The sequence below is a fragment of the Ochotona curzoniae genome, unplaced genomic scaffold (assembly GCF_017591425.1).
Source record: "Ochotona curzoniae isolate NIBS_2020 unplaced genomic scaffold, NIBS_Ocur_1.0 contig_1482, whole genome shotgun sequence".
Taxonomy (NCBI): Eukaryota; Metazoa; Chordata; class Mammalia; order Lagomorpha; family Ochotonidae; genus Ochotona; species Ochotona curzoniae.
The window spans coordinates 5297301-5317592 of NW_024465100.1; the positions used below are offsets into that span (position 1 = coordinate 5297301).

Consider the following 20292-nt stretch of genomic DNA (forward strand, 5'->3'; position numbering starts at 1 on the left):
TACTCAGGTGGTTCCCTTCAGCCGCCTTGCTTGGCTACAGCCATACTGTAGCCCTTTGCCTAAAGGAGCCCAATACCAGCTGAGGTCACCATTTCTGTCGTTCCCTTCTGATCAGCTTTGGGAAACCTTGCCCGCTGCACCACCAACCCTTGTTTTCACAGGTGGTTTCCAAAAATCTCAGTGGGTTGCTGGTCTCTGAGCATGTCAGCAAAGATTTTTCCAGTAATAAATCTTGCTTTATGTTAGACCCTGAAGCAGCTATAGTATTTTACTTTTCCAATTTTGTGATAAGAACATTGTAGATTTGGGTCCTTTGAATAACACTCAAGCATTAAAATAACACCTTCTCTAGTAAGAAAATGTGGGCCATTTTTACATAATAATTGGAATATAAAAACATGGTGGATCATGGCCCAGAAATTCAGTTTTGCCTAAATGTGCATGTTGTTAGAAAATGTGTGAGGTTGCTAAAAGAAAACAAGATGTTATGAAAGTGACTGATTTCTTGGATAGGACCCCCAAAAACAGAAAACAAAAGCAAAACTAAACAAATAGCATTATAGTAGGGTCCGGCATCATGTCCTCGTGGCCAAAGTCCTTGCCTTACAAACACCAGGATCCCATATGGGCACCGGGAGCCCCGCTTCCCATGCAGCTCCCTGCCTGCGGCGTGGGAAAGCAGTGGAGGACGGCCCAAAGCCTTGGGACCCTGCACCCGTGTGGGAGACCTGCAGGAGGCTCCAGGCTCCTGGCTTTGGATTGGCACAGCACTAGCCATTGCAGTCACTTGGGGAGTGACTCATCGGACAAAAGATCTTCCTCTCCATCTCTCCTCCTCTCTGTATATCTGACTTTGTAATTTTAAAAAATAATAATAAGATTATAGCAAACTCAGAAATTTTTACACACTGAAGGGAATAGTTCATCTAAGTGACAAGGACTTCTGACAGATTGGGGAAAAAATATTTACAAGTTACTTACTTGACAAAAGATTGTTAAGGAAATGTAACAGCAAAACAAAGCCAAATCAACTAAGAAAATGGGCAAAGAACCTGAATAGACAGTTCTCAAAAGAAGTATTCTGTGAACAGTTTTAGAGAATACATTTTCTTAAATGCTCCAGTCTAACTATTCAGTCCAAATAAATCAGGCAGATGTAAATCAAAACCTCCACCACAGTGTCCTGTACAGAATGGCCCTCTTCCTGGATAAATGCTAGAGATGATATGGAGAAAAGGGCACTCAGGAACACTGTTGGTGAGAATGTAAATTAGTGTGCACCCACTGTGGAAAACGGTTTGGAGAATTTTTTAAAATATAGGTATAAAAAAATAGATATAGAGCTGCTGTATGATCTAGCAATCCCACTACGAGCTGTATATCCAAAGGCCATGAACGTATCCCAGCAGAGGTATCTGCACTGCACGTGTAGCCAAGACATAGAACAAACTGTTGGTGTCAGTGCTCGGTGGTGTCAAAGAAAATGTGATGCATATACACAAGGGAATGTTACTGAGCTGTAGGAAAAGAGCTCACCATCTGCTGGAACCGGATAGACCTGGAGAACGTGATGTTACGCGAAGGAAACCAGATGCAGAAGGACGAGTAACACGTGTCCCCGAGGTGGGAGGTGAAAGTCTACTCTGTGAGCACAGAATGTTGATTACCGTAGGCTGGGAGGAAAGAGAGGGATAGAAGGTTTCTAGATTCAGAGCCGGCGTCGTGGTGTAGACGCCAACGTCCCCTCTGGGCACTGATTTGGCTCCCAGCTGTTCCACTTCTGATCCAGCTCTCTGCTTCTGAAGCAAGATGTGTGCTGCAGAGCAATAAGACTCTGACGCCATGGTGGTTACTGCCACCAAAGGGATCGGGACCAGCCTGCCACCTTGATGGCTTAGGTTTTTCAGAGAGTAAGAGTCCCTCTGTTCGCTTAAGCTTCTCAAGTGGTTCAGATATGGGTTAAGAACCGTTGATCTAAATATCCCTGAGTTTTATTTCAGACTTAACCAGGAAAAGAGATAGTATCAGATGGTTCTTTGTATTTACAAATCAGTTACATCATTTTATTTTTTCAGCTTCCTAACTTCTGTTAGTTGCTGATGTGGTCCCAGGTATGTAGAACGGAGTCGAGGCAGTGAGGACTGCAGTGGGCTCTTTTGCCTTGGCACCTCCATCAGACATGACATGAAAACAGGGCTCCATCCTCAGTGTCCCCAAGGGCCGATTGCCAGAGTGTGTGGGTGTTCTGTCAATTCGGTTTTATTTCAGCTTTCTTTTTTCATCCTTGACTCCTTAGGAACTTTGTTAGAAAAGTATTGTCTGTTCATTGTGGAAAATTTGGAAAATGTGAAGAAATATAGAGGAAAAAAACTACAGATTGTCCATGGTGCCTCAGTTCAGAATAACTGCTAGCACTTTTCATTTCTTTTGTGTACCCGTTTGTCCATTTCCAGAGGTGCCTTCCTATTCTCATATCAGTGAATTTAATCTGTGTATATTGTTAAAATTTTCATTGTGGAAATAGTCATCTCTGTAAGTGTTCTCAAGACCCTCTGAAGTTTGTACATTTTAGGTAGTTTTTTCTTATAGCTTTTCTGTACCTAAGTCGGTTTTGCTTGACTGAATATTTAATGATCTTCAATGCATAAGTAACATGGTGTCCCTATAAATAGGTGCGTGGTTAACCTCTCAAAGTGTTCGCAGTGGTCCATTTTGCCGAGTTTGTGGAATTTGGCAGGCAATTCGTTTGACCTTGAGTGTCCTCTACATTTGGACGCGATCTGGTGTTACCATTTCTCACCTTGTACTCCCCCTAACCTCTGAGGAAACGGTGGTTCTAAATAAAACTGCTTTGAATACCTAAATTATGCTAATAATGGGTAGATACGAAAGGAACTTGTGTTAGGGCACTAAAATACAGCAAAGAAAATGCAGTTATGTTTTAATGAAAGATCAGAAAATGATTATGAAAAAATAACTAGCATTCGCTTATAAAGCATAGCAAACATTTTTTAGAAGATATAAAGAGGTCTGGATTTTTTTTAATGGAGTCTTTTTGTCCTAAAGGCAGTTTTCAGCTGTAACTACTTATTTATAAAGTACTTTCCAACACTGTAAAAACTTGATCCTGTACTGGATGGGAATACATTCATTTCATGTGTGCATGAGACATCACTTAACATTAAAAGCCTTGAGGCCTTATTGAATAACATTGGAGGAAAAAAAAAAATAAGAGGCTTAGCTTCAACCTATTTGTGTGGTTCCAAAGGTCTTTAGTTAATTGACTGATGGATTGATTTGGCAGGTAAATTATCTTCAGTTATAGAAATTAGCTGGGTGGTTACCTGGGCAGGGGGAGAGTGGAGACTGGTCGTAATGGATGGGAGGGGTTTCTGGAGAGGTGGGGATGACCTGGATTGTGGTAACGGTTGCATGGGTGTATGGCTTTGTCAGAAGTTACTGGCTTGTACAACCAAGATTTGTGAATTTATTCCTCAGTGAAATTGATTTTTTTTTAATACTCTAGCTCACCAAGGAGTTGTAGGTATATAGATTTGAGAGTACTGCTTTTGTCCTAAGTGAAGCTTTTACTTGGATTCTATAAAATGGCATGCCACATATTTGCTTATCTTAATTGATAAAAAGGTAGAAATTTCTAACTTGACAACCAAATAGGCCTTGTTGTATGAAGGATGGCTGACTAGGTGGAAAACAAATTATGATAACATAATTTTTTAAAGGTTTAGCTTTGCCTCATGTTCATTATACATTTATTAAGGTAGATGAACTTACGTTATATCCTTAGCTAAATCGTTGAAGTAGAACTTGTTAAGCATGATAGAAATATTTATTTTCTACCATTAAGGAAGATTAAAGTTATATAAACCGAGAATCACTATTTATAGACCCATCTGCTTAGGAATAATAAAACTTTTCTTGGCATTTTGCTCTATATTTCATGGCGATTGTATGATAAATACAGAGCCTGCTAAGATAGGTTTTTCTGGAGGCAGTAATTAAGTACAATATAGCTGAAAATGTGAGCACGGGTCAGCCTACCTTTGTAGCAGCGTAAGAGAACTTTTGGCTGAATATGCTTTAGTTGCCTATCCTTGAGTAATTCTGCATATACTCTTAAACTGTGACAAAACCAAGAGTCTGTCAAATGTAACTTCAATAAAAATGTGTAATTAATAACAGGTATGTTGAATATTATATTAAAATTTTGAAGTTTGTAGAAAACCAGTTTTTTTTTCTGATTAACCTTATAAGTAATCAATTAAGTGATAGCGTTTTCCTCCAGGATCATGGGTTGTCCCCCTGTAGTTTGTCCTTTGAAGTATGATGTATGACGTGTATTCTAATCAGTGTGGTAATTCACTATTCATTGATTATAACCTAGTTGCAGCGATATTGTGAATAAAAAGCTTTTTGATAACCTTAGTAATATTTTACAGCGCTTAATATTTGTCTGGAAGGGTTTGTATAAATTAAGTTGTGTTGAATCATGGGTTAAAATGTGAACTGCGCTGTTAGGAAGTTACTGAAGTAGAGGCTATATTTACAGTCTCATCTTTCAAATCTAGCTATGCTGTAAACTGATGTTTGCTGTATGCTCCTCCTGATTTGAAATAGATGAAAGAAAATGAACCTATTATCAGCATGGTTCACACAATGATTGAGAACTCGGCGCTAAGACCACAACTGTACCAGCAAGTAAGGTCTTGGACAATGAATGATACTGCTTACTCATCCGCAAACTCCCTCAGCGACACTTTTGGTTTATCCTCAGAGTTACTCATGGCATCCGTGTGGCCCTCATTTTCTTTTTGGTCTGTGTTTCTGGAACCCCACAATTCACCCATGCTTTTATAAGATGCTGCAGTCTTCTTAGCATGGCTTCGCTGAACATTTTGCTGTTGACTATTAAGTGTGCCATTTTCCTAAAGTCTTTGTATAGAGTATTTGGTTGTTACATACTTGGAGGTCTGCAGTACATGTGCAAAATTTTTGCTAGATTTACATGTGTTTTTATTAACCCCAAGAACATTACAGCTGACTTCTAGAAAAGGAAAACACTGTGAAAATGCTCTCTTTTGGGGGCAGCCCTCCACACCCACCTCTATGTGTCAGGAATAGATTGTATCTGTTTGGGTGTTACCTAAAGCTTGCTTGTGTCCTAGATGGGGTAAAATCTAAACATAGCCATTTCCTTAACTGACTGGAAGCATTTGCTCCTGGTGTTGTTGCAATTCCAACATGGTCAGCAGGAGAATCCTCTCCTGCCCGTTCTTTCCTCCAGTTCAGGTGTCATGGACTTGCCTGGCACTGGTTGAGTAACCTTGGTAATCTGCAGATCTGCAAAAGAAGTCATGCACATTTCTCTCCAGTTCTGTTGTTTCTCATAGTCTCAGTGTTCCTAGCTGTGTGTTTCGCAACATCAGCTGCTTTTCACCCTTGAATTACTCTGGCCTATGATGTGTTACAAAGCTTTAAAGTCATGCAGAAGAAGATTATCTAACATGAAAAATGAATGCTGATTTTGATAAAGAAAAAAAATAGATTAATAATTTAAAAGCTCAACTGAGCTTCAAGGCCTCTGCCTTGGTTGTTGCCCTGGGTCTGCACCAATGCACCATTTCCCTGGGAGATTGCTAGGGTTGATGAGAGAGAAAGAGTACCACTTTCATTTTTTGAGCCAGCCCAGGCTGCAAAATACTTAAAATACATTATGTGCTTCAAAATAATCTTTAGTTGGCAATTAAGAGATACACAAAATGCTAAATATTTAAAGTTAAACAGCTTTACTTATCAAAAGAAAACTTGAAATCCGAAAGTCACCATGTGATCGAACCATTACACTCTAATGCGTCACTCAGAAAACATTAACACTAGTTCTAAAAGGCGTATCATTTTTAATGCCTCGAGCTGTCAGTAGAATATTAGCATTTTATGTGATTAAATTGACATAAGAACATGGCTGTTTTGTTGCAATAGATTATGTTTTCATTTTTAAAGAGGATGTATTTTTCTGATAGAACTACACACAGAGAAATCTTCTATCTGCTGGTTCATTCTAGAAATGGCCACAAGAGCAGGAAGTGATCCAGGTTGAAGCCAGGAACTCCGACCTCTCTCCAGCATGGCTGAAAAGGATGCAAGTCCTTCAGCCATCTTCCTCTGCCTTCCCATGCACATTTGTAAGACATTGGAATGGGAGCAGAGCAGCCAGGACTGCAACCAGTGTATGAGACCAGTGTCACAAATAGCAGCTTCATGTGCTGTGTCACAAAGCCAGCCCTTTGCATATTTTAGATAATAATGATAGTCTGAATTTTTAAAAAAAGGTTTATTCATTTATTTGAATGGCAGAGTTACAGAGAGAAAAAAAGGGGGGAAGCAGAGATCTTCCACATGCTAGTTCTTTGCCATGATGGCCATGATGGCTAGAGCTGGGCTGTTGTGAAGCCACGAGCCAAGAGCTTCTTTTCAATCTCCCATATGGGTACAGGGGCCCAAGCCCTAGAGCCATGCTCTGCTGCTCCTAGGCACATTAGCAGAGGTTGAAAGTGGAGGTCACCATTCATTGATACCAAAGTCCCTGATGACTTAAGTTTCTCAGATTACAGTAAATGTCACTAATGTCTAGATGTCCAAGACTAGTCTTACATTACCAGGTTTGAATGCTAAAAGAGCAATAAATGTGTGGAAATATATTTCTGCATATTAATAGCTGAAAGGAAAAGAAATCCACACCTGGAGGCAGGAGGGAGATCTGAGGTTCCGGTGCTCCGATGGCAGCAGCCATGCCTAGGTGTGGCCCAGCAGCCCGTTAGCAGGAAGTCGGTGCTGAGATGCATGCTCTCAACGCTGAGGGCTGGTGCTGTCTTGCTTTCATGCAGAGCGTTTTTTATAAAGAAAAGCACCAGACATGTTTCTTGAGCTCTGTGTATCAATTTATATAAATTCAAAGTAGATTTTTTTTCTCCAGGCTTACCTTGATGTTATTTTTTTAAAAATCACAAAAGCTCTTATTTGTCACAGTTTGTTTTTCCCAGGTGGCATTCTACCTTGAGAGTAGCCGCCTGAAGTTCTGATTCACAGCCACTCGGCTCCTCCCTCACAAGGACCTTCCCGTCCCGCATTTCCTTCCCGCAGGATCCCCAAGATAGCAGGTGATAATTTTCTTGAAATTGGCCATATGTGAAGGACCTAAAGCTGAAACAAAACAAGTGCTAAATAATTGTGCATCAATTTGAAAATAAGTTGTGTGCATTTCTCAGTCTTGCCCCTTCCTTTCTGTATGCTGTGTCCCGTTGTTTTTGCAACACGATTAGTACTTGTTAAGCACCTGCTGAGTGTCTATTGTAAAAGATGAACTCATTTGCACGCCAACCTAAGACTTAAAAACTTTTTTCCACCTCCATCAGGTGCATCTAATTTTGTCAAGTTGAAAAATATTTCCCCCAAAATCTTTTCTGGAACCTTAAATTACGTATGAATAGCGTTCCCATATCTAAAGGATATGAAAGAAAGTTGAATTTTATTTAACAAATGATTTTGTTTGAACTTAATGCCAAGACAATTTTAAAAATGCTACATATCTTTTGACAAGCTCCCAGCCTTCTAAACAAAACCTAGCACACTACACACTTACCTAGACCGTAGAATCTGTGCCATGCACTTTTCAGCCTTGGAGATTTGGGCACTGCTCAAGCTGAGGTAATTTCTTACGTGGACAGTTTTATCATTTACTCTTCTGGTGTTTCTAAGAACTTTAAAGGAAGATACATACAAATCAGAATCTATTTTTCTGCATTAGCATGAGTTTAAAGAGGTGCAAATTCCTCAAAATGTTTCAGAAATTTACATTTTTCTTGGTGGGTTGAGGATAGAATAACAAGCTTTTAATTGTAGTTATAAGATTTTTTTAATGAAAGATTTATACCCATTTTCTGATACGTATAGTAATATATGTATGAGATGTGATTAACTTATAACTAATGAATAGTGTTTGCTGAATGAATTAATGATTAAAGAAAAATTTAAAAGATACTAAAATAGATATAACAAATACATCTGATTTATGCATAATATGACTGTAATGTGATTCAATGCAAAAGTTGAGACGATACAGTATTTTCCCTTTTTATAACAAGCCAACTGACATGAATATAACTCTGTAATTAGGTTCCCTAAATATCAGAACAAGTTGCTATTTTTCCATTTTAATATGGAAGTTTCTGTTCTGTTGACACTGGGATATAGGATACAATGCATACTTGTAGCACTATCTACTTATTAAATTCAAATTCCATGACTTAGTAAAGCTGTTTTGCATTTAACTTTAAATATTAAGCAAAATGTCTTTGAACCTCTTAGTAGCTTTCATCTTTAATTAACTTATTAATGCAAAAATATCATTTGGCATCTTTTTTCATCATGGATCTAATCAGCCTTTTCGGGTTTTTTTCTATGTAATTCTTTTATTGCATCTAGGTGCTTAAATTTAAAATGACAGCCGATCAGTTTCTTTAAAATAGTGCTTAAGAAGTCTAATTTTTGCCATTAAATTCATTTTTCATGTAATATTCATTGCAATGAAAGTTTTATGATTTTAATAACAACTGCATATTCTTAAATAGTCACAGATTCGTTTGCGTGAGGTATGTAAATACAATATCTTGAAATAAAACCTATAAATCCAAGATTTATTGTATGGCTAGAATGCTTATGAAATTAGCCTTCTGATTGTTATATCCAGAGTTACCTGCTGTTTAAATGATGCCTCCTTTTAGAGGTAAAACTAAGAGACAGTTTTTCATAGAAAGAACTCCTACAGGTGTCATGTTCTTACATTGCTATAAACATAAAGCTTAATTTTCCAAACTAGAATATGGCTGAGAAGTAGAGTTCCCATCCCCACCTTGAAAAACTGTGTGCCAATTGTGATAAACACACAGTGAGCCCCAACTCAGATCTCCCTATTGTGTTTCTTAATATCCAGCAGCCAGTGTAATATCTACAGAGAAGAAACATAGTGAAAATCTGTAGTATGACTGATGGGCAAGCACAGGCAGAACTGAGTGGCCTTGTGCCTGAGCAGTAACATGGAAGAAGCCGAAGAAGGGAAGGCTTAAAGGCACTAAGTTCTAGTTTCTTGTGTGTAATGGTAGCAGTGCTGTCAGCGAAGGCAAACCCTTGATGTCATTGGTCTTTCAGTAGTTTGTAACGTAGGCTTTTGGTGTGATGGGGTTTTCATTTCCTCTTTGCAATTAAACCGTCCTTTTCCTCCATTATCTTTTAGTTCTTAAGACAGAAGAGCAAGATAAGTCTCTATTGCGTATGTGTGTTTCTTTATTCCATGTGTGTGCGCAGTATGTTGAGGCTTCATCAGCAAAGCCATACGCTGGTGTGTTGGCATTTGAATGTGCACATAGACGGTGTGGGATTATGCATACACCGTGAAGGCAGTTTTGACTGTAGATCTCTGCTTGATCCCAGTATTTGATTTGATGCAGTTGCTATGATTGTATTTGTCAAGCTCTCATTGAAACAGTGTGTGTTTTCAAAATGGAGAACGTAAGGCGCTGTGTTAATTGTTTGACCAGCTTAGCATCATTCTTCTGTACCGCTCTTAAATATTTTTCTATTCTTGTAATGATCTATGTTTGAATTAAATTTCTGAGTGTATAAGAATTGTTAATACCCTGCTTTCACTATGTGCTTGGTATAAATTTCAAGTCTTAACTATGGACTATCTTATGTGTGTTCTAAACATGCTTTTTTAAACTGTCATATGGCATTTTTCTTTACAGCTGTCCCAAGAGGAATGTAGAGGCACGTTTTACAAATACAGACCGGAAGAAGTAGATATTGATGTGAGTATAAGGATGAGATGCGTACAAACAGTGCTCGGCATCAGTGTTGTGGCACAGCGGCTTAAGCCACCTCTGACGATGCCCTCATCCCCTCGCAGAGTGCTCGTTTGAGCCTTCCCTGCACTGCTTTCAATCCAGCTTCCTGCCGATGTGCAGGGTGGTGGAAGATCATGGCTTAACTGCTTGGCTAGGTCTGTGCCACCCAGTGGAGACCCGGATGGAATACTGGGTTTCTGTCAGCAGCCTGACACAGCCCTGGCTGCTGAGAGCGTTTAGAGGGTGGGAACTTCCTTCCACACAGTCCAAAGCGACACTGAGTGTTAGCCTTTCCCCATCTTCAGTGCCTGGATTATTGTTCTCACTCCCTCACTCCCATTTTTCCCACCCGCCCCCTGCCCCCCAGTTAGCAATGTCACTTTTGTGCAAAAATATAAACCTCTTTGTTGTTTTAAGAAAAGGGAAGGACAAATAGTGATCAAAAAAATTACTGCGTTGGGGCTGGCACTGTGGTGTTACAGATGAAGCTGCTGCCTGCAGTGCCAGCATCCTGTATGAGCACTGGTTCATGCCCCAGCTGCTCCCCTTCTGATCTAAGTCCCTGAAAAAGTGCCTGGGAAAGCAGAGGATGCTGGTGCCATAGACGATGGCTTTACTTGCTGCACTACAGAGCCAGCCCCTAAAAAAGTTTTAAAAACTCTTGGCTCTTAGAAACTATAACTAAAAGCTAGTTGCTCAGGTAGGCATTTGGAATCGTGGTGAAAATGCCACTTGGGGTACACGCATTCCATGTGAGAATGTGTGGATTTGACTCTTACTGGCTAGCACAGATAATTAATTTAGCAGATAATTGGCAAAGAAGGGAAAGTCACATTTCTTACTTCTCACTACATCATAAAACACAGCTTTTAAAAAATGTATTTATTGTGATTGTAAAGTCAGATATACAAAAGAAGAAGACACAGAGAGAAAGATCTGTCATCCCCTGGCTCACTCTCCAAGTTGCGCCAACAACCAGGACTGAAGCCAGGAGCCAAGAGCTTCTTCCGGGTCTCCCTCACAGGTGCAGGGTCCCAAGGCTTGGGGCCACCGTCTGCTGCTTTCCCAGGCCACAAGCAGGGAGCTGAATGGGAAGTGGAGCCTGGATAAGAACTGGCACCCATATGGGATCCTAGGCGCATGCAAAGTGAGGACTTTAGCTACTAGACTACCACACCAGGCCCTATAAGTACTCTTTTTAAGGTGTGTTTTAGTTTTGATTGTACTGATTAAAATAAATATTGACCCAGATAGATATTCCATGTTTGATTTATGTGATAACCCTGCTTCCAATTACAGGAAAAATCAAAAACTGCTAACAAAAGACATCTTTTCTTGTAACCTAGGCCAAGTTGAGCCGGTTGTGTGAACAAGATAAAGTGGTCCATGCTCTGGAAGAGAAACTGCAGCAGCTCCACAAGGAGAAAGTAGGACAATTACGTTTATTATCTCCAATTGATGTTACTCTATGTGATGGTTATCAAGACGCTGAGAACTCAAGTAAAAAGAATTAATTCAATGATGCAGAACATTAAGTATCATTCTTTTCATTATAATAGTACACGCTTGAGCAAGCTTTGCTATCAGCCAGCCAAGAGATCGAAATGAGTGCAGATAGCCCAACGGCTATTCAGACGGTGGTGTTACAGAGAGACGATTTACAAAATGGGCTGCTCAGCACGTGTCGGGAACTTTCTCGGGCCACCGCTGTAAGTCACTGAAATAGCATACAATTCTTCCTCTTTTTCTCCTCTGCTTTTTCTCTTGGTTACTTAGTTGGACTGTTTTGGAGATGGTTGTTTATTATGATGATAGGAAATGTTATGTTGTACACTTTCACAGCAAGAAGAATGAATGAACTTTATTTCTGTAATTAGTAGGCAGGTTAATCTTTGTGAAATGCCTGTTTTACATAGAAACCAGTTGCTTTAGGAAAATAAGTATTTCCTGAAATTTAGGTCATTTAGCACACTCAGCTGAGAGGTTCCTATAAGACTTTCAAATTTGGCAATTCAAACACTCTGTTATAAAGTTACAGGACTACGGGCCAGAAAATTCTGGCTGTTGTTCTTTCTTATGGGAACCTCTCAGCTGAGTGTGCTTAGTCTGTTTTGGTAATGCTCTGATGTGATCATTTTGCTCATGTTTAAAGCACCTGCCCAACCCACCCTTGAAGGAGAGCTCCTAACACAAGGCACTGTCCCAGAAAGCCCCTAGCACCCCTGGCCTGTGCCTGTGGGAGGCCCTTTAGGGAGCCGCTGACCCTGTGAAGGTGCACAGATCATGTGGCCTAAGACAGCCCTTTCCAAGGCAGGAGAGACCAGAATCTCAACATTGTATGCCTTCAAAGCCCTAAATTAAATTCCATTATCTAGTTCCAGTTCCTTAGCTATATAGTGTGTTATTTATAGACTTGTAAAATTTGTTTTTGGGCCCAGCACGATGGCTCAGTGACTAAATTCTTACCTTGGAAGCGCTAGGGTGCTGGTTTGTGTCCCAACTGCTCCTCTTCCCATTCAGCTCCCTATGTGTGATCTGGGAAAGCAGTAGAAGATGGCCCAAAGCCTTAGGACCCTGCGCTCATGGAGGAGACCTGGATAAGAAATTCCTGGCGCTTGGTTTTGGATAGCATCAGCTCTGACCATTATGACCACTTGGGGAGTGGACCAGCAGATGAAAGATCTTTCTCTGTAATTTTCCTTCTCTCTATAAATCTACCTTTCCAATAAAAATAAATCTTTAAAAATTTATTTTAAATATTTTAGTGTTCTTTTTTTATTTTAATTGGAAAGGCAGAATCACGGAGACAGAGAGAGACAGAGAGGAAAATATCCTCCAACCACTGGCTCACTCCCCAAGTGACTGCAATGGCTGGAGCTTAGCCAATCCAAAGCCAGGAGCCAGGAGCTTCTTCTGGGTCTTCCACATAGTTTCAGGGTCCCAAAGAGTTGGGCCATCCTCTGCTGGTTTCCAAAACAATAAACAAGAAGCTGGAAGGTAGCCAGGACATGGACCAGGACCTATATGGAATGCCAGTGCTTCAAGGTAGAAGATGAACCTGTTGAGCCATGGTGCCACCCCAGCTGAATTGTAAAATTTCTATTTTCCTTTCCATTGTGAGCTTCTTAGAATCATGAACCATGTCTCATTCATCTTTATTGTTTTAGCTTCTAGCACTGTGAGGAAGTACATTTAAAAATGGATGAATGATTGAGCTTAGCTAAGGTTACCAAGCCAATAAACAATATGCTATAGCCCCCAAAGACTTTACTCTACATGGGTGCTTAACAGATGAGTAAAGTCACAAAGAAAATGCTTGCCCCTGACATTGACTGTAGGGAAACAGTCTGTGAGCCGATAAAAACTGGGACAGGAAGAAGGAGTAAGTGGAGAGTGGTCGCAGAGGACAGCACCCTGGGGCCACAGCGCAGGGATGAGTTGGGAAGGGATGGGTGTGGACAGGTTCAACCAGCAGCCGGCTGGCATAAGGGATTTCCCTTGGAGGATGGAGACTATGAAATTAGAGAGGGAAATGGGGTTAAGCTGTCAATACCCAGAAGATAATGGGAGGCTCAGTGGCTCTGGGACAGCTGAGGCGAGGCAACACAGGGGGTCACACTGCTATAGTTAAACCACTGACATTTGGTCTCTGTTCTTGAAACTCCAATTTAGAAAAGTCCTTTGCTCACCAGTGGGATTCAATGATTTAAATCTCATCAGTCAGCTTCGAATCTGATGCTCTGTCCCAAGGTGTTCTCCAGCCCTGATGAGAATCCCTGAACAGAAATTAATCTTGTTTGAGTATCCCCCTTTCTGCTTGTTACCCTATATAACCACTACCCTAGGGTCTCTTTGCTTGCCATCAGTGCTAATCAGCAGCTAGAACCAACCCGCTGAAAATTTTCTTCTGAGACATGTCTTACTGCATACAGTCCAAACTGTGTTTGTGCTTTGTTCTGAACCTACTTAGGCTCACAGCTTCAGCTGTGAATGCTAGTGTGTGCCAAACTTCATACCAGGTGTATAGTTGGCACTTGGGGACTGCTGAGTACATTTCAGTTTGAGGTAAATTTCTGCAGGATAAATTTGGGAGGGTTTTCTGATTCTTTCCCTGTCAGTTCACAATGGTGGGTCAAACCTGAGTCCCCAGTGTGGAGGTGTAACAAAAGGACTTCCACAGATTACAGCTTCAGTTCAGAGAGCACCTCCGGCTCTCCAGGTAGGCCACGTAGGTACAGGAGACTAGGATTCGTTTATGGTCACCCAGCAAAGCAGAGGTCCCTGTGTGTTTTTCTGATTTACAGTGCTGCATCTCATTCCCTTAACACAGGCTGTAAACCCACAGTGCACATTCTCTGAAAACCAGAGCCCGAGATGTGGCTGTGTGTGTGTTTGGACAGTTTCCTCAGAAAATGATTCTGGAAAGCAGAGAGTGGGAAGAATGAGACAGGAAAGAAGAAAAAGCTCGTCTGAGACAGGTCCCAGGGCAGGCCACCTTAGCTGATGGGCCACATGTCTCAGAACATGGCAACACCAGGGACCGGGCTATATTTTGTTGAAATCAAATGAGCAAAAAGGGATGTGGTGTCTCCAGACAGCTGCTGCGGTCACCTCTCTGGGGAAATCCACCTTTTAAAACTTGTCTCTAAATTGATCAGAAACTCTCCTTAAGCTTTGTCAGCTTGCAAGCACAGCCTTCGTTCTGAGCAACTCAAGGAGCAGGTGGCACTGGTGCCATTCGTACATCAGAAATGAGAAAAAGCAGTACAGTGAGCTTACGACTTTATGTATTTCATAGATTCCATGTATTTTGAAGTATAATAAAACCTGAGCAATATAAATGTAATGATCAGTTTCATTTTAGAATCATTCTTGACTCTGCCACGCAGATGAGGCAGCTGAGGTTTGCAAAGATGACCCAACTAATACAGAACAGAGTCGGTCCCTAAACCAAGAGCTTCTGCGTTCTACAGCACCTGGGCTCTCTGTTCCCTCTTACTGTCTGTGTGATCACAAAACTTCCTGGGACTTAAAACCAAATCTAAATTCTCTTACTGAGCCGTCTGAGGTAAAAAGGCCCCAGTCATCCTTAATTTATGCTGATAGGCAACTAAAACAGTAACTCATTGCAAAGTGTGTGTGTGTGTGTGTTTGTGTGTTTGAAATAGTGGGGCTGAGCCACGCTGAAGCCAGGAGCATGGAATCCCTGTGCTTAGTACAGACCCAAAAACTTGACCTCCCTCCCAGTATGCATGCTAACAGGAAGTTTGGTGGGAGGCAAAGGAGCCTGGGCTCAAACCGGGCACTCAATTATGAAGTGAGGGCATCGGCATCCCAAGTGGCATCCTGTTCCCTGCATCAAACACGCTTCCCCTTATATGTCCCTGTGACAAAGAGACCGTGGGAAAGCTGGCAAACCGAGAGGCAGGGAAATGACCTGGGTCTGAGCAGTTGCTAAGTGATGGTTGGCTTCTGTTATACTTGTTTATGTTCCAAACTGGATTTTGGACAGGAAGGCCATGAGTAAACCAAAATTTTACATACTAGACTATACACTCATTGGTATATAGGAATTGGGAAGCAGAACATATGCATTGCCTTGGACATAAGCTAATGTGTTAAAATTCCTTGCATCTTCTCAATATTTTAAAGGGTTATTGGGAATCACGGATACAGCTACAAACTTGCTTTTTCTATAAAAAGGTCAGTCTACATCCATGAACTATCATGCAATACTCTTATTTTTAAAAAGGGTTTGTTTGTTTGGAGAGAAAAGTTAGAAAGGCGCAATAAATAGCCTAGCAGCTAAAGTCCTCGCCTTGAACGTGCCAGGATCTCATCTGGTCACCGGTTCTAATCTCCACTTTCCATCCAGCTCCCTGCTTGTGGCCTGGGAGAGCCATGGGGGATGGGCCAAAGCCTTAGGACTAGGATCCTGCACCTGCGTGGGAGATCTGGAAGAAGCTCTGGTTCCTGGCTCCTGGCTTAGGTTTGACTCAGCTTCAGCCATTGGGATCACTTCGGGAGTAAATCATCAGACAGAATATCTTCCTCACTGTCTCTCCTCCTCTCTGTATATCTGCCTGTCCAATAAAAATAAATGAATACCTTTTTTAAAAAGAGAGAAAGAAAGAGAGAGAGAGAAAGAAAGAGAGAGAGAGAGAGAGAGAGAGAGAGAAAGAAAGAAAGAAAGAAAGAAAGAAAGAAAGAAAGAAAGAAAGAAAAGAAAGAAAGAAAGAAAGAGATCTCTCATCCACTGGTTCACTCCCCAAATAGCCACAATAGCCACAGTGGGCTAGTCCAAATCCAGGATCCTGGAGCTTCTTCAAAGTCTCCCACATGATTGCAGGGGCCCAAGCACTTGAGCCATCCTCTGCTTGCTTCCCCATGCCATAAGCAGAGAGCTGAATCGGAAGTGGAACAGGCAAGATTTGAACCAGCACCCTTATGGAATTCTGACTCTGCAGGCAGAGCCTTTACCAACTGTGCCACAGCACTAGGTGCTGAGAATACTTCAGGTTTTAAAGATGTTAGTTACGAGTTCAGCATAACACCCCCGAAAGGAGACGCCACATGCTGTAAGCTTCCTGACGTGCTGTGCTAGGAAGTACCCAGTGGCATCTGTGAGGTATCTTTACCAAAAAAGTTGGATCTGAATCTCAGCTGCAAGTTCAGAGAAAATACAGAGAATGGGAGCCCATGCCCAGTGACAGCGCGGGAGTTCAGCTAGCAAAAGCTAGATGGGAGAAGTTCTGTACGACCCAGTCTCTTCAGCCAAGTGTGTACCGAAGAGTCCAGGTTTGGGAGACTTGAGACAATTAAAAATATTTTTTAAAGAAGAATATACATTAAGCCTCTTAAAAATAAGTATTTTATTTTGGTTTTTCGCTTAGCTTGTTTTTTCCAAACACATGTACCAGAAAATTTACAGATGAAATTATATGGTGCTTGATGATAAAATACATGTAGCTTTATTATTGTGGTTGGTTTAGCTGAGCCTTACTCTATAGAATTTGAATTTCATCCCATTGAAAAAGACAATAGCCTCTTCTGTTAGTTTACAAATAGTGATTTGAAAAAGAAAATAAAAGACTAGCTGTTTTTAAAAAACATTTTTACACGACACATTTTAAAAATATTCACCAAGAGAGCTATGCATCCTCTGATAAAACAGATCACGTTTCATCTCACAGGTCAGCTGTTTCATAGCCCAGTTGGCAGGGTTGCCGTGATTGGGTGGTAGCTATCTAAACAATGTTTTTATGTCTATGTGTAATCATCAAAGTGATCAATTTAACTTAAATATTACTGTGCCTTAATTTTCCAAGACTTGGTAGTACATAGTAATTTGTAGCATCAAAAAAAAAAAAAGACATGATTGCAGCCTAAGTTGGGTTAAGTGAGAGGCAGGAAGGCGGCATATGGTGCAGTAATGTCGCTGCTGGGGGGCCCACACTGCGTCTCAGAGTGCCTGGCTTCAGGGCCCTGCTATCCAGCATTCTTGCTAATGCATGCCCTAGGAGGCAGCCCAGCTTGCCTTAAGTACTTGGGTCCCTGCCACCCCGCCACCCAGGCAGTAGGCCTGGAAAGAATTCTGGCTCCTTGTGTTGGCCTGGCACAGCTTTGCTGTTTGCAGTCGCTTGTGGAAATGAACCAATGCATAACAAGATCTCTGTCTGCTTTAGTCTCTGTACCTTTAATGTAATTGGTAATTGTTAAGTCTTTAAAAAAAAAAAAAACAACTCAAAGGCATTGTGATAGTGAAAGAGGAAGAAATTGAGATTTTGTTTCAATGTATTGTGTGACTGTTCTTCTGAGTAGATTTTATTTTAAATTGCCATTAGTTCTGGATAAGAAAAAGAAAGATCTCATTATGTTTGACACCTGTTGATGTATCATTAGTGCTAACTCTTTTTAACAAAGATCATGATATGAATGTGTTAGAGTTCTATAATTTGAATATTATGTAGTCCTGGTTGATTTTTTTTTTTTTTAAATATCTGTGATTTCATTTTAGATCTACTTAAAGTTCTCCCTCCTCCTCCCAGGGGCTAAGTCTTGTATCAGTATAGAATTAAAAGTAGTAACTTATACCACTTATACCACCTTCTAAGTTTATAGTAAGTTAGAGTTTAAAAACAAAACAGAAAACAAAACAAACAAACAAACAAAAAAACCTCCTGCAATTCCTGTAGCAATCTTCCTTCTCTCCCACACACTTTTTGTTGTAACCTCCCTTGGTATATAACATATTCCAGACCAGTATACAGATGAGGTGTCTTGATAACATTAGGTTGTGTAACTAGCATGCCAGCAGGTCTCCCAGAAATGGCCCTGTCTGATTGTCAAACTGTTTTTGAACTTTATACTCAAGTATTAACATACGATGTGTGCTGTGTGACTGGTTTTCCTCAGCCTTCATGGTAATTCATATGGTTGCATGATGAAAGAATTAACTCACTCTCTTAATTTTACAGCATAAAATTATCTTCTTTTTTACTCAGAGAACTATTGCCTAACCTGTAATTGTAAGGGTTCCAAGGCTTTGCGTCACTCTGCTGCTTTACCAGGCCATAGGCAGGGAGCTGGGTGGGAAGTGGAGCAGCCAGGAAACAAACTGGTACCACTATGAGATCCTGGCACTTGCAAAGCTAGAATTTAGCCATTGAGCCGTTATGCCAGGTCCTCTTTAGTTTCTTAAAAATATATGTGTATATTAAATATAAATATTAGATATATCATATTTCAATACTACATATTATTGAAATATTATCTGTGTAGTTCATATAGCAAGCTAAATTTGTTTTGTTTTTATTACCGTATATTCTAAGTCATCAAGTTTCTTGTGTTGTCGAAAACTCAGTGTTGATAAAGCACAAGGTATGTCATGCTTTTATTCATAGAAAACTTGAAAAATGCTTGATTTATACCTCTTTTGCATGTTAGGAAATTTTCTTCACAGTAATACTTTTTCAGCAGTGGAATCAATTCAAATAATCATTTGTCATAAATGAATAAATGATAATTATGGTATATTGTAGCCTTTAGTAAGTTTGAATACAACATCAATAATAAAAACTGAACTTCAGTAATTTGTAGTTGAATTGATTACAAAGGCAAAAATGTGTATAAAAAGATAAATTATGAAGTTATTTATTTTGCCCAACATGCATTACATAATTTTTTAATCTAGCAGCAAAATTATAATTGTAGTGTTTATGGTAAAGTAATTGCACTCTGATTTTCAGGAGCTAGAGCGAGCATGGAGAGAATATGATAAGTTAGAATATGATGTGACTGTTTCCAGGAACCAGATGCAAGAACAGCTGGATCGCCTTGGTGAAGTACAGGTACAAAAAGGTTCTATTTTTACATCATTTTACCTGGTTTTGATGGGTGCTGTACCATTAGATTTCGTGCATAAAGCAATGTTTACAATGGCCACCTGAAAAATGAAGTTGAATATGTTTTAATGACAGGAAACGTAGTATCTCACAAAGTATGCTACTCCCTCTTGGTAAGCCGTGAGTGTTCTGTGCTTGCGTCTCAGTGTCTCGGCATTCCCAGCAGTTTCTTTAAATGTAACTTCAAGGTCTTTGACAAGACTCTGTATCATCTGGTACTGAAGCATTGGATTATGTAAATTATCAAAAATGGATATTTGTCTTTATTTATTTATTTATTGTTTTTTTGCTTTAAAGATTTACTTATTTTTATTGGAAAATCAGATCCACAGAGAGAAGGAGAAAGCGCCTCCATCTGTTCACTCCCCGAGCGGCCACAGTGGCCAGAGCTGATCCAATCCGAAGCCAGGAGCGTGCCCAGGGACTGCTGCAGGTGCAGGGTGACAAGGCTTTAGGCCTTCCTCTACTGCTTTCCCAGGCCATAGGTAGGGAGCTGGATGGGAAAGGGAGCGGCCAAGACATGAGCCAGCGCCCATATGGGGTCACAGCGGAGGCAAGACAAGGACTTTTGCTTCCAGGCTGCCATACAGAGCCCTTTTCTTTATCTTTCATGAAAGTGTTCTAATATATTCTGTATTAAATGCCTCTTCCCCTTTTTTTTTCAAACTATATCTAACCTACTATCTTGACTGACAAAGAATCAGAAAAAGGAGAAGATACCTTCCCACTTGTTTTAAAGAATCCAGTTTGTAAACAGGCAGTTTTCTTATCTATAAAATAGAAATAATACCTTTCTCCTAGTGTGGCTGTGAATAATGGGGGTAATATATGTTTAAGAAAATGTGAGGGCCTGGCACAATAGTGTAGTGGCTAAAGTCCTCGCCTTGAACGCCCTGGGATCCCATATGGGCGCCGGTTCTAATCCTGGCAGCCCTGTTTCCCATCAAGCTCCCTGCTTGTGGCCTGGGAAA

General features: G+C 40.5%; 1 protein-coding gene across 1 annotated transcript in view; it reads left to right on the plus strand.

Moving 5' to 3' along the window:
- PLEKHA5 (pleckstrin homology domain containing A5) overlaps nt 1-20292 on the plus strand; it is a 186652-nt gene that overhangs the window by 143829 nt on the left and 22531 nt on the right. The window contains exons 16-21 of the mRNA XM_040967551.1: nt 4636-4716; nt 9308-9343; nt 9819-9881; nt 11264-11344; nt 11477-11626; nt 19166-19267. Coding sequence (XP_040823485.1) covers nt 4636-4716; nt 9308-9343; nt 9819-9881; nt 11264-11344; nt 11477-11626; nt 19166-19267 — 513 coding nt within the window. The remainder of the gene's footprint in view (nt 1-4635; nt 4717-9307; nt 9344-9818; nt 9882-11263; nt 11345-11476; nt 11627-19165; nt 19268-20292) is intronic.